Here is a 20,234-nt window from a genome sequence, read left to right on the forward strand (position 1 = left end):
CCTCCATCAGAGCAACGGCAGACAATCGTTCCGCGCCTTTTTTCTGTGCGGACGCCATACCAAGGCAAGCATGGAGGCCGCTGAGCTCATTTTGGCAATTAGGAGCACATTAAACACCACACGCATTATCCAGCAGTATATGCAGCACCAGAACATGGCAACGCGATACCAGGTGAGGCGGCGACGTCAGCGCGGTCCCGTGAGTGATCAGGACATGGACACAGATTTCTCTGAAAGCATGGGCCCTGACAATGCATGCATCATGGTGCTAATGGGGCAGGTTCATGCTGTGGAACGCCGATTCTGGGCTCGGGAAACAAGCACAGACTGGTGGGACCGCATAGTGTTGCAGGTCTGGGACGATTCCCAGTGGCTGCGAAACTTTCGCATGCGTAAGGGCACTTTCATGGAACTTTGTGACTTGCTTTCCCCTGCCCTGAAGCGCATGAATACCAGGATGAGAGCAGCCCTCACAGTTGAGAAGCGAGTGGCGATAGCCCTGTGGAAGCTTGCAACGCCAGACAGCTACCGGTCAGTTGGGAATCAATTTGGAGTGGGCAAATCTACTGTGGGGGCTGCTGTTATGCAAGTAGCTCACGCAATCAAAGATCTGCTGATATCAAGGGTAGTGACCCTGGGAAATGTGCAGGTCACAGTGGATGGCTTTGCTGCAATGGGATTCCCTAACTGTGGTGGGGCTATAGACGGAACCCATATCCCTATCTTGGCACCGGAGCACCAAGCCGCCGAGTACATAAACCGCAAGGGGTACTTTTCGATAGTGCTGCAAGCTCTGGTGGATCACAAGGGACGTTTCACCAACATCAACGTGGGATGGCCGGGAAAGGTCCATGATGCTCACATCTTCAGGAACTCTGGTCTGTTTCAAAAGCTGCAGGAAGGGACTTTATTCCCAGACTAGAAAATAACTGTTGGGGATGTTGAAATGCCTATATGTATCCTTGGGGACCCAGCCTACCCCTTAATGCCATGGCTCATGAAGCCGTACACAGGCAGCCTGGACAGTAGGCAGGAGCTGTTCAACTACAGGCTGAACAAGTGCAGAATGGTGGTAGAATGTGCATTTGGACGTTTAAAGGCGCGCTGGCGCAGTTTACGGACTCACTTAGACCTCAGCGAAACCAATATTCCCACTGTTATTACTGCTTGCTGTGTGCTCCACAATATCTGTGAGAGTAAGGGGGAGACGTTTATGGCGGGGTGGGAGGCTGAGGCAAATCGCCTAGCTGCTGGTTACGCGCAGCCAGACACCAGGGCGGTTAGAAGAGCACAGGAGGGCGCGGTACGCATCAGAGAAGCTTTGAAAACCAGTTTCATGACTGGCCAGGCTACGGTGTGAAAGTTCTGTTTGTTTCTCCTTGATGAAACCTCCCGCCCCTTGGTTCACTCTACTTCCCTGTAAGCTAACCACCCTCCCCTCCTCCCTTTAATCACCGCTTGCAGAGGCAATAAAGTCATTGCTACTTCACAGTCATGCATTCGTTATTCATTCATCACACAAATAGGGAGATGACTACCAAGGTATCCCAGGAGGGGTGGTGGAGGAGGGAAGGAAAATGCCACACAGCACTTTAAGCACAGCACTTTAAAAGTTTACAACTTTAAAATTTATTGAATGACAGCCTTCTTTTTTTTCCGGCAATCCTCTGTGGTGGAGTGGCTGGTTGGCCGGAGGCCCCCCCACCGCGTTCTTGGGCGTCTGGGTGTGGAGGCTATGGAACTTGGGGAGGAGGGCGGTTGGTTACAGAGGGGCAGCAATGGCAGTCTGTGCTCCAGCTGCCTTTGCTGCAGCTCAACCATACACTGGAGCATTCTGGTTTGGTCCTGCAGCAGCCTCAGCATTGAATCCTGCCTCCTCTCATCACGCTGCCGCCACATTTGAGCTTCAGCCCTGTCTTCAGCCCGCCACTTACTCTCTTCAGCCCGCCACCTCTCCTCCCGGTCATTTTGTGCTTTCCTGCACTCTGACATTATTTGCCTCCACGCATTCGTCTGTGCTCTGTCAGTGTGGGAGGACAGCATGAGCTCGGAGAACATTTCATCGCGAGTGTGTTTTTTTTTCCTCTTTCTAAGCTTCACTAGCCTCTGGGAAGGAGAAGATCCTGTGATCATTGAAACACATGCAGCTGGTGGAGAAAAAAAAGGGACAGCGGTATTTAAAAAGACACATTTTATAAGACAGTCGCTACACTCTTTCAGGGTAAACCTTGCTGTTAACATTACATACATAGCACATGTGCTTTCGTTACAAGGTCGCATTTTGCCTCCTCCCACCGCGTGACTACCCCCTCAACCTTCCCCCCTCCCTGTGGCTAACAGCGGGGAACATTTCTGTTTAGCCACAGGCAAACAGCCCAGCAGGAATGGGCTCCTCTGAGTGTCCCCTGAAGAAAAGCACTCTATTTCAACCAGGTGACCATGAATTATATCTCACTCTCCTGAGGATAACACAGAGAGATAAAGAACGGATTTTGGTTGAATGCCAGCAAACATACACTGCAATGCTTTGTTCTACAGTGATTCCCGAGTACGTGTTACTGGCCTGGAGTGGTAAAGTGTCCTACCATGAAGGACGAAAAAAGGCTGCCCTCCCCAGAAACCTTTTGCAAAGGCTTTAGGACTACATCTAGGAGAACCGCAAATGCCAGGGCAAAGTAATCCTTTCACATGCTTGCTTTTAACCCATGTATAGCATTTTAAAAGGTACACTCACCAGAGGTCCCTTCTCCGCCTGCTGGGTCCAGGAGGCAGCCTTGGGTGGGTTCGGGGGGTACTGGCTCCAGGTCTAGGGTGAGAAACAGTTCCTGGCTGTCGGGAAAACCGGTTTCTCCGCTTGCTTGCTGTAAGCTATCTACAACCTCCTCCTCATCTTCGTCCCCAAAACCTGCTTCCGTATTGCCTCCATCTCCATTGAAGGAGTCAAACAACACGGCTGGGGTAGTGGTGGCTGAACCCCCTAAAATGGCATGCAGCTCATCATAGAAGCGGCATGTTTGGGGCTCTGACCCAGAGCGGCTGTTCGCCTCTCTGGTTTTCTGGTAGGCTTGCCTCAGCTCCTTCAGTTTCACGCGGCACTGCTTCGGGTCCCTGTTATGGCCTCTGTCCTTCATGCCCTGGGAGATTTTCACAAAGGTTTTGGCATTTCGAAAACTGGAACGGAGTTCTGATAGCACGGATTCCTCTCCCCAAACAGCGATCAGATCCCATACCTCCCGTTCGGTCCATGCTGGAGCTCTTTTGCGATTCTGGGACTCCATCATGGTCACCTGTGCTGATGAGCTCTGCATGGTCACCTGCAGCTTGCCACGCTGGCCAAACAGGAAATGAGATTCAAAAGTTTGCGGTTCTTTTCCTGTCTACCTGGCCAGTGCATCTGAGTTGAGAGTGGTGTCCAGAGCGGTCAGAATGGAGCACTCTGGGATAGCTCCCGGAGGCCAATACCATCGAATTGTGTCCACAGTACCCCAAATTCGAGCCGGGAACGTCGATTTAAGCACTAATCCACTTGTCAGGGGTGGAGTAAGGAAATCGATTTTAAGAGCCCTTTAAGTCGAAATAAAGGGCTTCACTGTGTGGACGGGTGCAGGTTTAAATCGATTTAACGCTGCTAAATTCGACCTAAAGTCCTAGTGTAGACCAGGGCCTAGGCTTCAGTCTCCCTGCTTCAATGGCTATGTATTTATCCACAATGGAACAACTTCAGCAGCCTAGATTGACAGGTTTCAGAGTAACAGCCATGTTAGTCTGTATTCGCAAAAAGAAAAGGAGTACTTGTGGCACCTTAGAGACTAACCAATTTATTTGAGCATAAGCTTTCATGAGCTACAGCTCACTTCATCAGATGCATACTGTGGAAAGCGTAGAAGATCTTTTTATACACACAAAGCCCACATCAGTATATCGCATAGCTCAGTAGTTAAGAGTATTCTCCTGAGAGGTGGGAAACACTCTATTCAAATCCTTTCTTCCTCTTTGGCAGACAGGAGTGAACTGAACCGAGCGGTAGTGGGGAACCCAGGCAGCAACCTGGAGGGGAGAGGGGAGCCAGGACCCTGAGGGTACCCCGGCTCCAAGCAGAGAGCCCAGGCCCAACTGGGAGTGAGGAGCTCACCAGGCTCTAACTGGAGCCCCCCCCCCCCCCCCCCATCTGGAGGTGACAGCCCAAGCTGTGAGCTGCTTTCTGGATGACAGCAAACAGCCGATGTAAGTAACCTGCAGTGTCTACACAGACACTGTCACCCTAACTATACCGACATAAGCCCTACAACTCTTGTGGAGGTGGAATTATGATGCTGGTGTAGCAGGGCACTTACATCATCAGCAGGAGCAAGGCTATAGTGTGTACATGGACATAATTAGGTCGACCTAACTTTGCAGTTTAGACCAGGGCTAAGTAATAACATCTGAATCCAAAATTCAATGTATTCAATTATCTACATTAAAGTGAATGAGTAATAGTTGTAAGTGCAAGAGTAAGTGTCCACTAATTTTGGTTGTCCACTATGATGCCCTGAACATGATTTTCAGAGGTGATGAGCACCACAGTTCCAATTAAATTCAACACAGACACTCAGCACTCGTGGAATATCAGATCTGAGATGTCCCAAACTGGATATCCAAAATTTGTAGATACTTATGAAAATTTTGGCCTTAACTTCTGCGCCTGTTTCTCCATATGCAAGATACAGATAATTATATCTACTCACCTTTTTACACCACTTCATCTACAAGTAGAGTGTCCTATAGACATGTTTATTAGATGCTATTCAAAATGTACCCTAGGAAGCGGATTATAGTCTTGTGTTGGTAGCCTGCTCTTTGAAATACAAAGCAGTAGCCATTTGGAGCACTGAATAAGATGTACCCCTTTTTGCATGTACACTACTTGTTATCTGTTATTTATGGCTTTTGGACCAAGCACTGCCATGCACTATGGCTGTTATTGTGTCAGTACATCAGCCTTATTCATGTGGTGATGTTGTAATTATTTTGACCTCTTAGTAGCCTCTTCTACTGAGCCATGGAGACCAGTTTGTGTATAAGTAGTCTCTGGGCTTGTCCAGATGACTAGTCAGTGCACTGCAAGTTGGGCTGTAAATCTACAACATACTAGCAAGTCACGCACTAACTGGCCACGTGGACCTTGCTACTGTGCACTAAAAATTCCCTAGAGTGTGCTGATCTACTCTGCTTTGAAACACTCCAACCTGCCACACACTTAAACTAGCCATCTAGACAAGCCCACTGTCTCAAAACCTTTTGTGGTGTACGTATCACTTTTGTTCTGTATTTCACCTTAGAAATTTCTACAAAGCCTGCCTATATTGTGGGGACATCTGACATTTTGAGAGACAAAGTTGAAACAAAATGTTAACAGAGAGACAACACCCTCATGAAGATTTTCTCTATTTTTGTTCATTCTTTCTTTGGTTGTCAGCCTTCCCCTAAAAGAAATCAGTCAGCCTGAAAGTGTGTGGTTGCTCTTGTATGAAAAACCTATCTGGAAAGGGATGGAAACAGTAGAGCCCCACTAAAACAGACAGAGGTTTTGAAGAAGAAAATATCAAGTGGTGGGCTGGTGTAAACCTAACAAAGCTTTTCTGCAGCTGTAGTTTAATCTATGGCAAACAGTCTGTTCGGTTACCTAAATTTGGACTAGTGGGAGGGTTTAGGTTTTATGATGAGTGCATGTTTGCAGCTTAGAAGTGAGCTGTAGCTGAGATATTTTGGCCTTCAAGCCATAGCTTTTTGTTCACATTGTAGGCAGAGTTGTGTGAAAAATGTCTGAGGATCCCAAACGCATTAAAATCTTTTGAACTAATCATTAAAAACCCCTGCTTTCTGAGGTTCTCTTCTACAGTCATTAGGAGATCATGGGAACTAATGCTATAACTACCTGTAATCATGACAGCCCACCTAATTTATACCACAATTAAAAAGATAGGAGCATTCAATGCATTTTGAGCTGTGACAAAAGGTTCAGATTTTTATACATCTCATGAGACAGAATGAAGCACTACGGATATGTCAGATCTGACTTGAAATACTCCAGTGCCATCTAGTGGGGAGCACCTTGTAGGAAAATACTTTGAAACAATTGCATCCCCCTCAGTTACAGCACCACAGCTCCAATTAAAGTCAACTCAGGTTTGGCACTGCTGAAAATCAGGTCCAAGATGTTTCAAATTGGGCATCCAAAAAATCAGTGGATGTTTCTGACTTGCCCAAGTGAGCCACTGGCAGAACCAGAAATAGAACCTGGTTCACAACTCCATGTGCCCTATCTACTGCACCATGCTGCTTCCCAGGAGGTAAGCTGCCAGAAATTCATACACAATTAAGACAATAATTGGCTACTATCAAGATTTATAACTATTTAATTGCTTTGCCCACCTCAGACTAATCAAAGAGATACAAAGCATATAATGTTGTAAACAACTGTAATTGTACAGTGATGCTGATACAATGCCATAAAAGCAGACTCTAAAGATATAAAGCAAACAGCACTTGGTGAGGAAACCATCAAACAAGTTCATTCCAGCTTTAACTGGGATAGACTCTAGTAACGCCTTCAAATCAGAAATAAGCTAGGTAAAATAATTAAAGACAAGATTCCATTGAGCAATGCTCCATGTCAAGGTGAGATAATGTGGCAGAAGTTTCCACTACAGCATGGATTACGGCTGGGGGGAGGAGGGGACCTACTTCCCCCAGATAGTCCCTGTCCCAGAACATGTCTATCTCAATGGATGGCAGCTGCTAGTACACTGGGAAAATTGTGTTGGCACCGCTGCTATGTATTATCCGTCCTTACCATGAGTTTTGGTCCTAGATTCAAAATTCTCTCAGTCACTGTTCTCAGCCACTAGATGTCACTGTATTACTGGGCAGTCCCCATAGTCTATCATTCAGTGGCAACCTTAGTGAGTCACAAATAAATAATTCAGAAGGAAGGCAGAAAAACAAGAAGTGAGTGAGAATTGGATATTCAAAATCCAGGCCAGGAAAAATGTTTTCAAATAAAACTCAGAGTATGTTTTACAGGATTCACACCAAATCCAGATTCTGCAGCTTCTTTCAAAGGGGCCTGAATTTCTTCCAGAAGTTTAAGTTCAAGAGCCATTAATATAGAAGATTTTTGACAATCCATTCCTATCTAAGATGCTTCTCTGGCCCCCATTACAGTAGTATTTAATCATGGGTCTTTAACATATTTATCCTCACAACAATCCTGTGAGGTAGGAAAGTGCTACTACCCCTTTCTGAAGATGGAGAACTTTAGGTCCATAGAGATTAAGTGACTTAACCAAAGTCACCCAGGGAGTCTGTGGCAGAGCAAGGAATTGAAGCCTGGCCCCTAAACACTGAGTCAACCTTCTTGCTCTACTTATCTGCCAAGGCCCCTGGTTCAGGGTTCTCTTCTCCCCCTGCTGTGGTAGCTATTGTCACCAACACATGCTAGTGCACCAAATCCAGCCCTTTGCTCTGCATTAAGGGGTTAGCAATGCCATAACTGTCAGAGCAGAAAGACACAGGCTGGAATTTTCAAAAGGAGCCCAAGGGAGATGGGTGCCCAACTCCCACTGAGATTCATGGGAACTGAGCTTTTAACTCCTTTAGACATCTTTGAAATCCCAGCCAGAACCATCAACTGGTCAGGCTTTGACAGGTTGCAGTTTATATGCTGCTAAAGGCCTCGCTCATTCAGGCTTTCATGCGCGCACAGTGTAACCAAGTGAGGTGGGGGCAACCTGTGGAACTGCCAACTATGTTACATGGGGCACTGCATAAAATTGTATGTTTTGGGTGCTTGCTGGGAGAGCTGCTGCCCAAAATGCTGCTTTGCAAATAAGTTGTCATTAGGCCTCTTGCCAGCCAGGGAAGAGTAGCACAGTTCTTGTAGCCATGACAAAGACTCCTATCAAGCCTTATAGAAGATAATCCCTGGGATATCCCACTGGAGAGACCAAGACAGCAACTTGGTCTCCATCATGTTTCTGATTTACTCCGACAGCTAAACTCCATATTGCTACAAATCTCCACCTGGTTTAACTTCAAAGCCCAAAGGACCACTCACTTTTTGGGCTCTATACTTGTTCATGTTCACTGCCTGGTATGAGACGGACTCAAACACAATACAAAAATAAAGGCAAACCTCCTCTCTGAACTGGTGTCTCCAGTGATCCGAAAATCACTAATGGGAAGAGACACATAAAATCAGATGAGTTAGTGATAATATACAGGTCAAAGACTTTTCACCAAGAAGCAGAATAGCATGGGCTATCAGAAGGACTCCTCTTACCTGTCATAAGCCTCCTTGAGGTCTCTGGCCAGCTTGCACTTGGGCAGAATGTGATGGAAAGGTGATTGCGGACCTTCTGCTGCTATGGGAAGATTAAAACAAAAAAGCATTCAACTGTTTTCAAAGCAGAGAAACCTTGCTTTCAGACGGTCAACTGAATTTTGCACAATTGTAATAGCAGATTCTGTGGACAGATTAGACAGTGACAGATTCAAGTCCGTTTAATCCACATTCACCTTTCACAGTTGTTGTTTTTCAATTAAGCAAAAGTAATAAGAACGTCTTTTTGAATCCCAACTTTATGCAATATGGGCATCTTCACTAATCTGAGGAGCAACTACTTCTTTGTTTTTACTTCTAAGTTTTAGTTTTTAATGCTTGTAGCAAGACAATACAATACATGTTGTACCCCTGTGAAAGTAAAGCAAGGCACATACACACTTAAGAGGTTAATGCTGATTTATTAGTAAAGCTCCAGAAATTCACTCCATACTCTAACTGTAACAGCTCATGCAACTGGCTCACTCTCAACAGAATTGGGATTCTTAGGTTACATCACAGCAAGTAACGCTTTCAAAAGTGCATAGGTCCCACTGACTTTCAATGAGACCACAGGCTCTTAAGTGTCTAAGTCACTTTTGAAAGTGAGACATAGGTTCTTTTGAAAATTTTACTGAGTGACCTTAAAAAGGGGGACATCTTCATAACAGGTTGAAACAATGCCATGTTACTATCTACACTAGTCATGGAAACTCTACATGCGAAATAGAAAGATCCCTCTTGAGGATGGCCAGAGGGCTTGGCATACAGGGTCACAGAATGGGAAACCTGGATTTGATTACCCGAGGGCTTTCCCACATCTGGATAGCAAATGCACCAGAAGGCATATCTGTATCACTCATACTCCTTCCCTAGTGAATGACAGGAGCAGAACTAGTCACAAAAGCAACCGAGATACTTCACTTGTAGAGTGGGGATCTCTATGTAACACAGGTGATCTCAGAGATAAGGCAAAGTGGAGTCAAAGGCAGTCTGAATGAGAAAAGCCACAGAACCCCATTCAAACTGGCCCTATTCATGGAGTGCCCATTGTTTATACTCAAAAGCATGAGAAAGGCAAAAGAACAGCTACACCGAGATATTTGGGGATACCAGAAGAGCTGTCTCAGGTGAATACTTTAGTCTCCTGCAAACTGCAGTTTTGACTGTTTTGGGTTTCAAAAATATCAGATTAAAACTAAAGCTCCTTTGCAAACACCAGCTGTGGGCTCTGACAGGCGGGTCAGTGTGCATTAGAGGCTTTACCAACTATGTCAACCATGATTGCTTACTTTGACTGAAGTTCATGCAGCCACCACCAGATTTTAATTCTCTTCACCTGACTCCGAACGTCACCTTGCACAGGAATCATGACAAAGAATCATGCACAAGCTCTGACTGTAGGCAAAGCCACATAGTGCAAACACATGCTCCAATACTGAGACCTTGCTGCATTATGATTGGGCTTTCAGCATTAGCATTTTCAGTGACATTTTATACTGAGTTTATAACTACATGCTACAACATGGCAATAATTCAGAAAAGAGTGATAAACATCTTCCTTTAACACACAAAAGGGTTTGGGTTTTGTTTTCTTAAAAAACAAATGAACAAAACAAAATGACAAGCACAAGAAATTCTGCAGTAAGAGAGCTCTTTCAAAGCTCGGATACACATGGGAGTCTTTAACAGGAATTACAGAGAAAAAAGAACCATGATAGCACCTCAAGGGCTTGAGGTTAGAGTAGGTCACCTCAGGGACTATAAGGGGAAGGGAAAAGTAGAGATAAGGCCTGAGAAGGTCCATTTGTCCAACTGAATCATACACTGTAAGCAGCATTGTTCTAGCCATGTCAGTCCCAGGATATTAGAGAGACAAGATGGGTGAGGGAATATCTTTAAAAAAATAGAGCTCTGTGTAAGCTTGAAAGCTTGCCTCTGACCAACAGAAGTTTGTCCAATAAAAGATATTCCCTCATCCACCTTGTCTCTCTGATTGAATCATAGTGAGAATCAGAAAGACTGTTATAGCAAATGGTCTGTGTGGGTTCTCCAGTACAACCCCTACTTTGTGGAAATACACACTTGGGCACATACCACCACAGCTCAGGAGCAGGATTTCATTGGCTGCTGGGTTAGTAACTGGCATATAATATTGTAGTGACTTCAAGCATAGCACCACCCTCCAAAAATGAAAGCGCCTCTCTCAAAGATTTGCCCCATTTATTGGTTGGCTTTAACAATGGGACCCAATTATTGTAATAAATTATGTAAACTCTAAAGGATAACACTTTACACTGTTGCAGTATTCCTTTTTTAAACAACTCCATTCCAAAACTGGAACTAGTCTCATTCTTTCTTGCTCCTTTGTTTAAATGCACTATAATCTGGCAATTACATTCCAAGTAACTTCTCTCAAGCAGAACCTGGAAGTTATGCCAAGCAGTAAAGAGACGGCTTTTATACATGTACAAAAACGGACTAAGACAAGAGCCTGATTTTGCCCATGACCCCCAGTCACGTTGGAAACTCAAGGCTCCAGTTAAGAACATAAGAATTGCCATACTGGGTCAGACCAAAGATCCATCCAGCCCAGTATTCTGTCTACTGACAGTGACCATTGCCAGGTGTCCCAGAGGGAGTGCACCTAACAGGCAATGATCAAGTGATCGCTCTCTTGCCATCCATCTCCACCCTCTGACAAACAGAGGCTAGGGACACCATTCCTTACCCATCCTGGCTAATAGCCATGAATGGATTTAACCTCCATGAATTTATCCAGTTCTCTTTTAAACCCCGTTATAGTCCTAGCCGCCACAACCTCCTCAGGCAAGGAGTTCCACAGGTTGACTGTGCGCTGAGTGAAGAAGAACTTCCTTTTATTTGTTTTAAACCTGCTACCCATTAACTTCATTTGGTGGCCCCTAGTTCTTATATTATGGGAACTAGTAAATAACTTTTCCTTATTCACTTTCTCCACACCACTCATGATTTTATAGACCTCTATCATATCCCCCTTTAGTCTCCTCTTTTCCAAGCTGAGAAGTCCTAGCCTCTTTAATCTCTCCTCATATGGGACCCGTTCCAAACCCCTAATCATTTTAGTTGCCCTTTTCTGAATCTTTTCTAATACCAGTATATCTTTTTTGAGAGGAGGGGACCACATCTGTACACAGTATTCAAGATGTGGGCGTACCATGGATTTATATAAGGGCAATAATATATTCTCTGTCTTATTCTCTATCCCTTTTTTAATGATTCCTAAATTCCCGTTTGCTTTTTTGACCGCTGCTGCACACTGCGTGGACGTCTTCAGAGAACTATCCACGATGACTCCAAGATCTTTCTCCTGATTAGTTGTAGCTAAATTAGGCCCCCATCATATTATATGTATAGTTGGGGTTATTTTTTCCCCAATATGCATTACTTTACATTTATCCACATTAAATTTCATTTGCCATTTTGTTGTCCAATTCCTTAGTTTTGTGAGATCTTTCTGAAGTTCTTCACAGTCTGCTTCGGTCTTAACTATCTTGAGCAGTTTAGTATCTTCTGCAAACTTTGCCACCTCGCTGTTTACCCCTTTCTCCAGATCATTTATGAATAAGTTGAATAGGATTGTTCCTAGGACTGACCCTTGGGGATCACCACTAGTTACCCCTCTACATTTTGAACATTTACCATTTATTCCTACCCTTTGTTCCCTGTCTTTTAACCAGTTCTCAATCCATGAAAGGATCTTCCCTCTTATCCCATAACAACTCAATTTACGTTAGAGCCTTTGGTGAGGGAGCTTGTCAAAGGCTTTCTGGAAATCTAAGTACACTATGTCCACTAATTCTCCCTTGTCCACGTGTTTGTTGACCCCCGTCAAAGAACTCCAATAGGATTAGTAAGACATGATCTCCCTTTACAGAAACCATGCTGACTTTTGCGCAACAATTTGTCTTCTTCTAGGTGTCTGACAATTTTATTCTTTACTATTGTTTCAACTAATTTGCCAGGTACTGACATTAGACTTACCAGTCTGTAATTGCCAGGATCACCTCTAGAGCCCTTCTTAAATATTGATGTTACATTAGCTATCTTCCAGTCACTGAGTACAGTAGCTGATTTAAAGGACAGGTTACAAACCATAGTTAATAGTTCTGCAATTTCACATCCAAGTTCTTTCAGAACTCTTGGGTGAATGCCATCTGGTCCTGGTGACTTGTTACGGTTAACAAGATGTGAAAGGTTTGCTCACTAAGTCACTTTGTTACCCAGCTCCCAGGATTCCTGCTACTGCCTCACTGTTACTACACGTATGCACAACACTAACATTCTCAAACCATGGTAATCTGCATTTAAGTGGATTATTCATTAAATTAGCCAGTAACTGACTGACTATCCCACGTCGAAAGTACCCTTTGGTAAATAAGCTCCCCATTACCCTGAGTTCAGAACTCACTTTCTGACATGGCAGACACTTCATCCTGAATGGCTAGGATCAACTTGGCCTCTCTGGTCAGGTACTGGCAACGACGCTCCTCATGCTGTAGAACTATGGCAATTCGACGAGAGAGATTGTGTAAACAGTTGATCACTGATGGATCTGCGTTCGCCTACAGGCAATAGAAGAACAGACCTGGTCAATAATTCAGAAGCTGCCAAAAACATGAAACTAGATGAAACATGAGTGTTGCACTGCTGGACAAGTTATTTTTAATAATTTTCATTAAAGATCATGAATTATCTTTAATAGTTAGGTTGGAGGTCAGCCTCCCTGGCAATTGTCAAGACAAAGGAGATTTCTCTGACTCACACAGTAGTAAAGCAGGAGGGCAGAGATCCGTAACTACAGCAAGTCAAACATACATAACTAGGCCAAGAAGTAGTCATGAAAATGATGAGGAGGGATCTCCAAGTTGGCATGTACAAAACAACAAACATAACCTATGGCATGATTACTCATTTTACTTGTGTAAAATGGTCCATTTGTTATTGGACCATTTACTAAAAGAAAGATTACAGAACAGACCTTCAGAGCATTAGAGGGAAACTTCACACTACTGAAAAAATTAAAAATATCAATAAATTCTAATACAAAAGCTCTGGAAATACAAGGATGACACAGCTTTTACCACAAGCCAATCTCTCTATACTGGAGCACTGGTGTTAGTTTTACCCATTTTAGTCAAACTTTAGGAAGCTTATTTACACTGACTGCAAATCACAGTCACCATTATTTTAATTTTCTTCACCTGAATCAAAGCCTGGTCATACACAGGAATAGGGACAAATAATCATGCAAATACTCTGACTTTAGGTAGAGCTACATAGTGAAAACACATGCCCCAATATTCACACATTATGAGTAGGCTTTTGGCATTAAAATTTTCAACAACATTTTATGCTAATCACTAGAGAACTAAAAAGGTGCTATGGCACTTTTAATCCCAAAGAAAATGGAATTTGATTTAGGTTTACACACTTCTAACAAATATTACTTATTTAAAACATTCCATTTGTAGGTGTCCCTCTAGAATGAAAGTGCTGCAAAGCCTATCGGCCACAGACAGCTGATAAGGTGGGGCTCACTGGTTCTAAGCCAGGAAGGGTGCAGTAAGCAGCTGCTCTATGTCTGTTAAGACATTTAAAGGAATTTAAGCTTCAGACAGCAGATAACCTCACATCTAAACTAGAAAAGCATGAGTCAACATTTTTGCAGGCCAACATTTTTGCCGAGTCACAACACGTTGGTAGGGCTGAAACTTAGCACAGCAGAATCCCTGATTATAACATTTGGGTCTTAGCCTGTTCTGTCTGCTGCAGATGGACTCTCCCCTTTATCTTAGAGTACCTCCACCCACAACTTTGAGAAGTCATCTGCAGCAGTAACTCTGTTAGCAAAATTCCATTTGCCTTACATGTAGTATGTTCCACAGACAGTTCTCTACGAAGAGAAGGTCGTTTTGGTAAATACAATGCAGTGCTGCTTAAAAAGATGGCAAAGTAAACTCCAACTGAATTACAAAGCCAGAATTTCTGCTTTTGTTCCCTGTACGAGGGCCATTCTCTAGATTCTAGAGAAATACAAGCTACACCAAAGTTGATGGCTTCACGGCAAATCACCAAGTTGTCGCATAGAGCATGTGAATGAATAAGCAATGTTTTCAACGTAAGCCAGATTCAGAATGATGTTTATATGTTTTAGATTTTCTGAATTGAATTCTGGGTAATTCCATCTCTCTATTAACTCTGTGAAACTCAAGCAGAAAACTCTGTCCCCCTCGTGAGGGAGAACTTAGTCATCTCAAAAAAGCCAACAGCAAAGGACACATTAGTATAACAGAAAAACCTTTGTTTCACTGACAGCACTCTTAACAACTGGGGGGGAAGAAGGAGGAGTAGGAGGCTCTTCTCCATTTCTGCTTTTGGCCACCAGGGTCAGGACATGAACTCCACAGTCCGAAACAGAAGCCATATCACAACCAATTGCTTTACAAAGGCTTATTTCCCTCAGGTATAACTCCCTTAATCCTTCCCAGAAAGCTCCTTAGTTCATATTCATGGATTCCATACACACACGCACGCACGGTGCTACCTCTACAACACTCAGGCTTATGGAGTGGAAAGGGAAAGCCAGAGCTGGGAAATCAAATGCTGATCTCACATATGGCAGCTTTTATGCCGTCAAAGTGGCTGAAATCAGGCTTCTCTAAACACGAAAGCGATTCTACAGCAATGTTAAAATCAGAATGAGTGGTTCTGAGCAAACCTACTTCCAGAATCGTTGGGCTAAATATGGGCCCCACTATGTAAATAAGTACAATACAGCAGGCTTGACCAGAAGAGAAAAACAAAAAACGTTGTGTGACTTATGAGAGACTCAGTACAAGTCTATAGCCTAATAACTCTACACACTACCTGTCACTTTGAACTCGAGACCCAACACCTGCCTGGTGCCTTCCTTCCCCTGGCTCACACGAATAGAAAGATGCCACTTCTAAGATGTTATCAGGTTCAAGGAAATAGCCTTAAATATGTGAACCGGAGTCCTTCTCTCGAAAATCCTGCAGCATGACTTGGGACTCCAAAGAATGCTGTTCAGAAATGTCACTACAGAAGAACTTATAAGAGGGCTAGTAATTTCCCTACAGAAATTCAAGGCCCTTCTCCCCCATACCTAGAATTTCTCCTGAATATGACAAGAAGGGCAAGAACGCATTTTGGTCACCAAACCAAACAACACTTTCAGCAAAAGGCCAGGTTCAGATGAAACCACAAACCTCTGATGCAGCAAAGGACACACAACCTAATTTCAGGAAGCTGTGTTTGGGACAGAAAGGGGACTCAAGTCCCATTTCCATCTAAAAATATAAGCCTAAACTTGATTCTTGATAAGCTTTGATTCTTGGAATAGGTGCGTTAATTATCCCTCAATTTCTAAGTGTATTTGCTAATTGTCACATAGTAGTCACTGTAAATGACAGAGGCAAGGAAATTTTGCTTTGTTTTTGCTTCAGAATTTGAATTACTCAGTATATGCTATACTTAAGATTGCAAAACAGTTTTCATATCTCAGTTTCCACTCACTCCTAAATTTTGAAAAATTATCCTCATGGGCTGGAATTTTCCATGCTTGGACTGTGCCTGATGGGTTTTTTTTTTTATTATTATTGGTTCTACTCTGAGGACAGTCTCTTCAGCTATTTTTGAGTTCTGTGTGTATGGGGGAAAAATTTCACTGCAAAATATAATAGCTACACTTCCTGCTAATCATTATTTATTACAAACAGACTGCCTGCTTAACATAAGAGAGACTGATTATTCAAAAATCCTGAGCTTTGGAAGCTCACCTATCCGTAGTTTAGTGAGGAGTGTGTTCACTGTGGTGTTTAGAAAAGGTCATCTGGAAATTCATTATGGATGTTTAAAAACCGCATCCTGAGTATGCCGAGGAGGGAGTGTTATTAAATCTGAGAGCACACATTTCTGGGAGAGCTGGTCTACATACAAGTGCAAGTTGTTTATTGTGTATTCTATAGGTACCTAGGCCCTGAACTGAAGCTGAGCACACCTGTGGCCTGGCCACACCTCTAGCTCCTTCATTCCCTCAACTCCCTGACAAAGTATGCTTTTTACTGAGAGATCACTAGTTTTTTTTCCCTCTCTCTCTATATATATACACACACACACATACACACAGACACACAAAATTTCCAAGCACACCAAGTACACCGAGAACTTCACAGCACACAAGCACAGAGTAGGCCCCTGTGCATCCGTTAAGACCCCTGCCCCCTGGATTGAAAGGAGCATCCCACCCTCTCTTGACCTGCTAACAAGTGGATCCCCAGTCCACTCCCTTGCTGCCTGCATAAAGAAACCAGTATGGCTCTTTAAGTGCACATGTATTTTATGTATTTTCAATACTATGAAGCACTCAGATACCATGGTAATGAGGACTACAGAAACGCCTATCAATAAACAGTAAATGCATTAATGACGCCACATTTCAGAGGCAGCAGTGCTGTGCTCAGAAGAAACATACCTGTGTCTCCAGCAGTAGGATCTAGGGCTACTCTTTTAAATAATATAACAGTGCTCAATTCTTTGAGGCAGGAAACTTTTCTCTTGTCTATACATCATCAATAGGTAAACAATAATGCAAGATTACAATTGTACAACATCTTAAAAGTCAGGATATGTAACAGTTGCAGTTTCTACAGCAATATTGCGTTGGCCTTGCTGCACCTACATAGTCTTTTGTATTCTTGTGTTTCTTGTTAAAGGGATACTTTAAGATTCCTGTCTATGTTATTAAATGTATACCATAAAATATACAGGATGTGCAATAAGGCTTATCTCAACTATGAAGTAGGACCTCAACCTTTGCATTTATCTGCAAAAGAATGACAGAAAATGTCCTGTCGGAAACAATCATTCCCTGGCCCGAGAGATCGGCTGCAAAAGCTGACAGGGCTCTTCCATCTTTTGACTTCTAGGATTGCGTGATCTTTCTTTATTTTAAACTGTGCATCTTTAGTGTCACATGCAGTACTGTTTTTACATATTTCAAATTTTAAAAGTTTGGTTTATAGTGAAAGACGACAGTGAACATGTGTTACTGAAAAGTTACTGGCATCTGAACCAACAGTCCTTATAAAACAATACAGAATCCATTCTTTGGTAAAAACAGCCCTTACCCTTAAGGCAAATACAACATTAAAGAGAATCATGGTGGGCATCTCTCTCTTTGGTGATGGATCAGTTTTGGATACCTGCAAAATATATATAAAAATCTAATGAGTGAAGGCAGTACTTCAGACAGTTTTAAAATAGCATAGATGCAACTACTAAAAATCTGGATTCCTGAGAAGTTCTTGAGAGTTCAGCTGTACATGGAAATGGTCTTGATTTAACAGATCTAGTTTTATTAAATTAGTTTCCTGTTGCATTTTACCATTGGCTGCTTGTACATTTATTCCTCACTGTATTTCTACCTATAGTTGAATCAATTTTTCATAAATTTAATTTTTTATAACAAGTAAAAGCCTTTAGGTGGCATAAACCGAACTGAATCCCAGACCTTCCTGTCCCAAAATGTACTCTACTATATCGCATTTTTAATATTTCCACTTGTCAGGACTGAAGAGAATATGTTTTAGAAATGCATATATTCAAATACACACACACACACACACACACTATACAGTTCTAAAACAAAAGTAGATTTGTCTCCTACATAAGGTATTTTGGAAACCTTTTCCCCAAAACCATTCTCATCACAACAAAAGACTTTTGCAATTTAACGAACAAATATATAGACGTTTGAAAAAATAAAATCAAGACAGACAACACAGGTGGAATTCCTGCATTAGGAGCTGTTATATCTTGATTATTCCACTGACCAAGTGTCTCCACAAGATGGAGTAGGAGATCCAAGCAACATGCTTGTACTCCCAGAGAGCTCCATAATGCTTATGCCTAACCCTCACAAGGGTGGAAAACCTCTCACTTCCCATGGACTTTGGGCCCCAAGTAACACACAGTTCAGGGAAACAAATGAGACCATTTATCAGTATTCTTAAAAAACTAGATAAACTACAAGGAAAGAGGAAATCATCTGTTTTCTAAAGGACCAAATGAGATTCTAATTAACAGGAGGAAAAAGGGGGCACTTTGCACTGCAGTTTTGATAACAAGCCTTGTTATTTGGTTTCTTGGAACTGAAAGGTTTCAGAGTAGCAGCCATGTTAGTCTGTATCTGCAAAAAGAAAAAGGAGGACTTGCGGCACACTTCATGAGCTGTAGCTCACGAAAGCTTATGCTCAAATAAATTTGTTAGGAGGACTTGCGGCACCTTAGAGACTAACAAATTTATTTGAGCATAAGCTTTCGTGAGCTACAGCTCATGAAGCGTGCCGCAAGTCCTCCTTTTCTTGGAACTGAAGGATTCCCATAGGAACATTTCTCTAAGCACCTTTCAGAGGCCTCAAACCATTTAGAAACTTAGCGCCGAAACCTGTTCCCCCTAAACTCAAAGGGAGTGCTGCCACTGACTTCAAACAGCAGCCGGATCAGATCTCACAATGTTCTCTAACCAGAAGAGAAAGACTAGAGTATATTTACCAATTTAAACTATAGGGAGCGTTTAAAGAGGCAGAATGTCATAAAACAAACAGGAGTCATACCAGGGACACAGGATTAAATACTTCAACTCTTGTGAAAAGACTGCCATATGATTTTTAACAACCACAAAAGGCCAGGAACTAACCTGAACAAGAATCTTGCAACAGCACATTGCTCTGACACAAAAGCATTCTGGGCCACAGCTAGTGAGTCACAAACACCACTTCTTGTAGTGTCCTGGATATTAACCCGCTGCAGCTTATGAAATCTGATGAGATCCAAGCCAGAAATGTTGTGGCCACTTTATTACTTAGAATTTTATTTATTTACTTTTTATTGAAAGGGATTGCAAGGAAATACCTTTGCCTCTTTCAGATTTTGCAAAAAGAGAATTCAAGCTTTAAACATGACACTGAGAAATGTTGCTGATCACGGAAATTCCCAGAGTCCAATTCACTTTTACGCACTATTAGTGAGATCATAGAATGGGACAGGGAAAGTGCAAATCCTTTCCCAAACTCGTGCAAAAGCCCTTTCCATGGCTCATGTGGCTGAACATCTACTCCATTTCAGCATGCAGCACTTATGAATTAACTTAACTCAGAAGTGCCTATAAGGCCTTGCTGACCCTGGGAAATTTTACCACCCTCTACGCCAAAAACAAAACAAATGTTCTAAACCAGTGGTTCTCAACCAGGGGTCTGCAGCCCCCTAGGGGTCCGCAAGCTAGTTTCAGGAGGTCTGCCAAGCTGGGCCAGCTTTAGACTATCTGAGGCCCATGGCAGAAAGCCAAAGCCCTGCCATACAGGGCTAAAGCCAAAGTCTGCGCAATAGAGCTTTGCAGGGGTCCCTGTAGTATGGGGCCCCAGGCAATTCCCCTGCTTGCTACCCCCTAACACTGGCCCTGGCTTTTATATGCAGGAAAACAGTTATTGTAGCACAAGTAGGCCATGGAGTTTTTATACCATGCTGGGGGCAGGGGGCTCAAAAAGAAAAAGATTGAGAACCCCTGTTCTAAACCATATCCTGACGAAACAGCCTTAGCACTGGCGGGAGTTATAGGGTTCACAAGGCTCAGGCGGCTTTCAGAATTTTTACCATTATGTTTAGTTAAACCTGCCAAAAAGCCAATTTAACTAGCACAATGGTAAGCACAGATATGGTCCACTGGAGTCATATCTTCATAAGGGTTTCTATTTAATATTAACACTGGTTCAGCTGCACCTGTGTTTGAGCCACTTGGAAGGTTTTTTTT

At 43.0% G+C, this 20,234-nt stretch overlaps 1 protein-coding gene across 12 annotated transcripts in view; it reads right to left on the reverse strand.

The window, feature by feature from the left end:
- Positions 1 to 20,234, reverse strand: part of NPRL3 (NPR3 like, GATOR1 complex subunit) — a 102,422-nt gene that overhangs the window by 62,167 nt on the left and 20,021 nt on the right. For 9 of the 12 annotated variants that reach the window (XM_073362671.2, XM_073362667.2, XM_073362668.2 and 6 more), the window contains 3 exons: positions 17,554 to 17,628; positions 12,813 to 12,966; positions 8,324 to 8,405 (listed from right to left, as the gene is read on the reverse strand). In XM_073362671.2, the coding sequence (XP_073218772.1) occupies positions 8,324 to 8,405; positions 12,813 to 12,966; positions 17,554 to 17,628 (311 nt within the window). Of the gene's footprint in view, positions 1 to 8,323; positions 8,406 to 9,654; positions 9,719 to 12,812; positions 12,967 to 17,553; positions 17,629 to 20,234 lie in introns of those variants that run through there. The other 3 variants (XM_073362666.2, XM_073362678.2, XM_073362677.2) reach the window with 3 other exon arrangements.

Source organism: Lepidochelys kempii, chromosome 10, assembly GCF_965140285.1.
Source record: "Lepidochelys kempii isolate rLepKem1 chromosome 10, rLepKem1.hap1, whole genome shotgun sequence".
Taxonomy (NCBI): Eukaryota; Metazoa; Chordata; order Testudines; family Cheloniidae; genus Lepidochelys; species Lepidochelys kempii.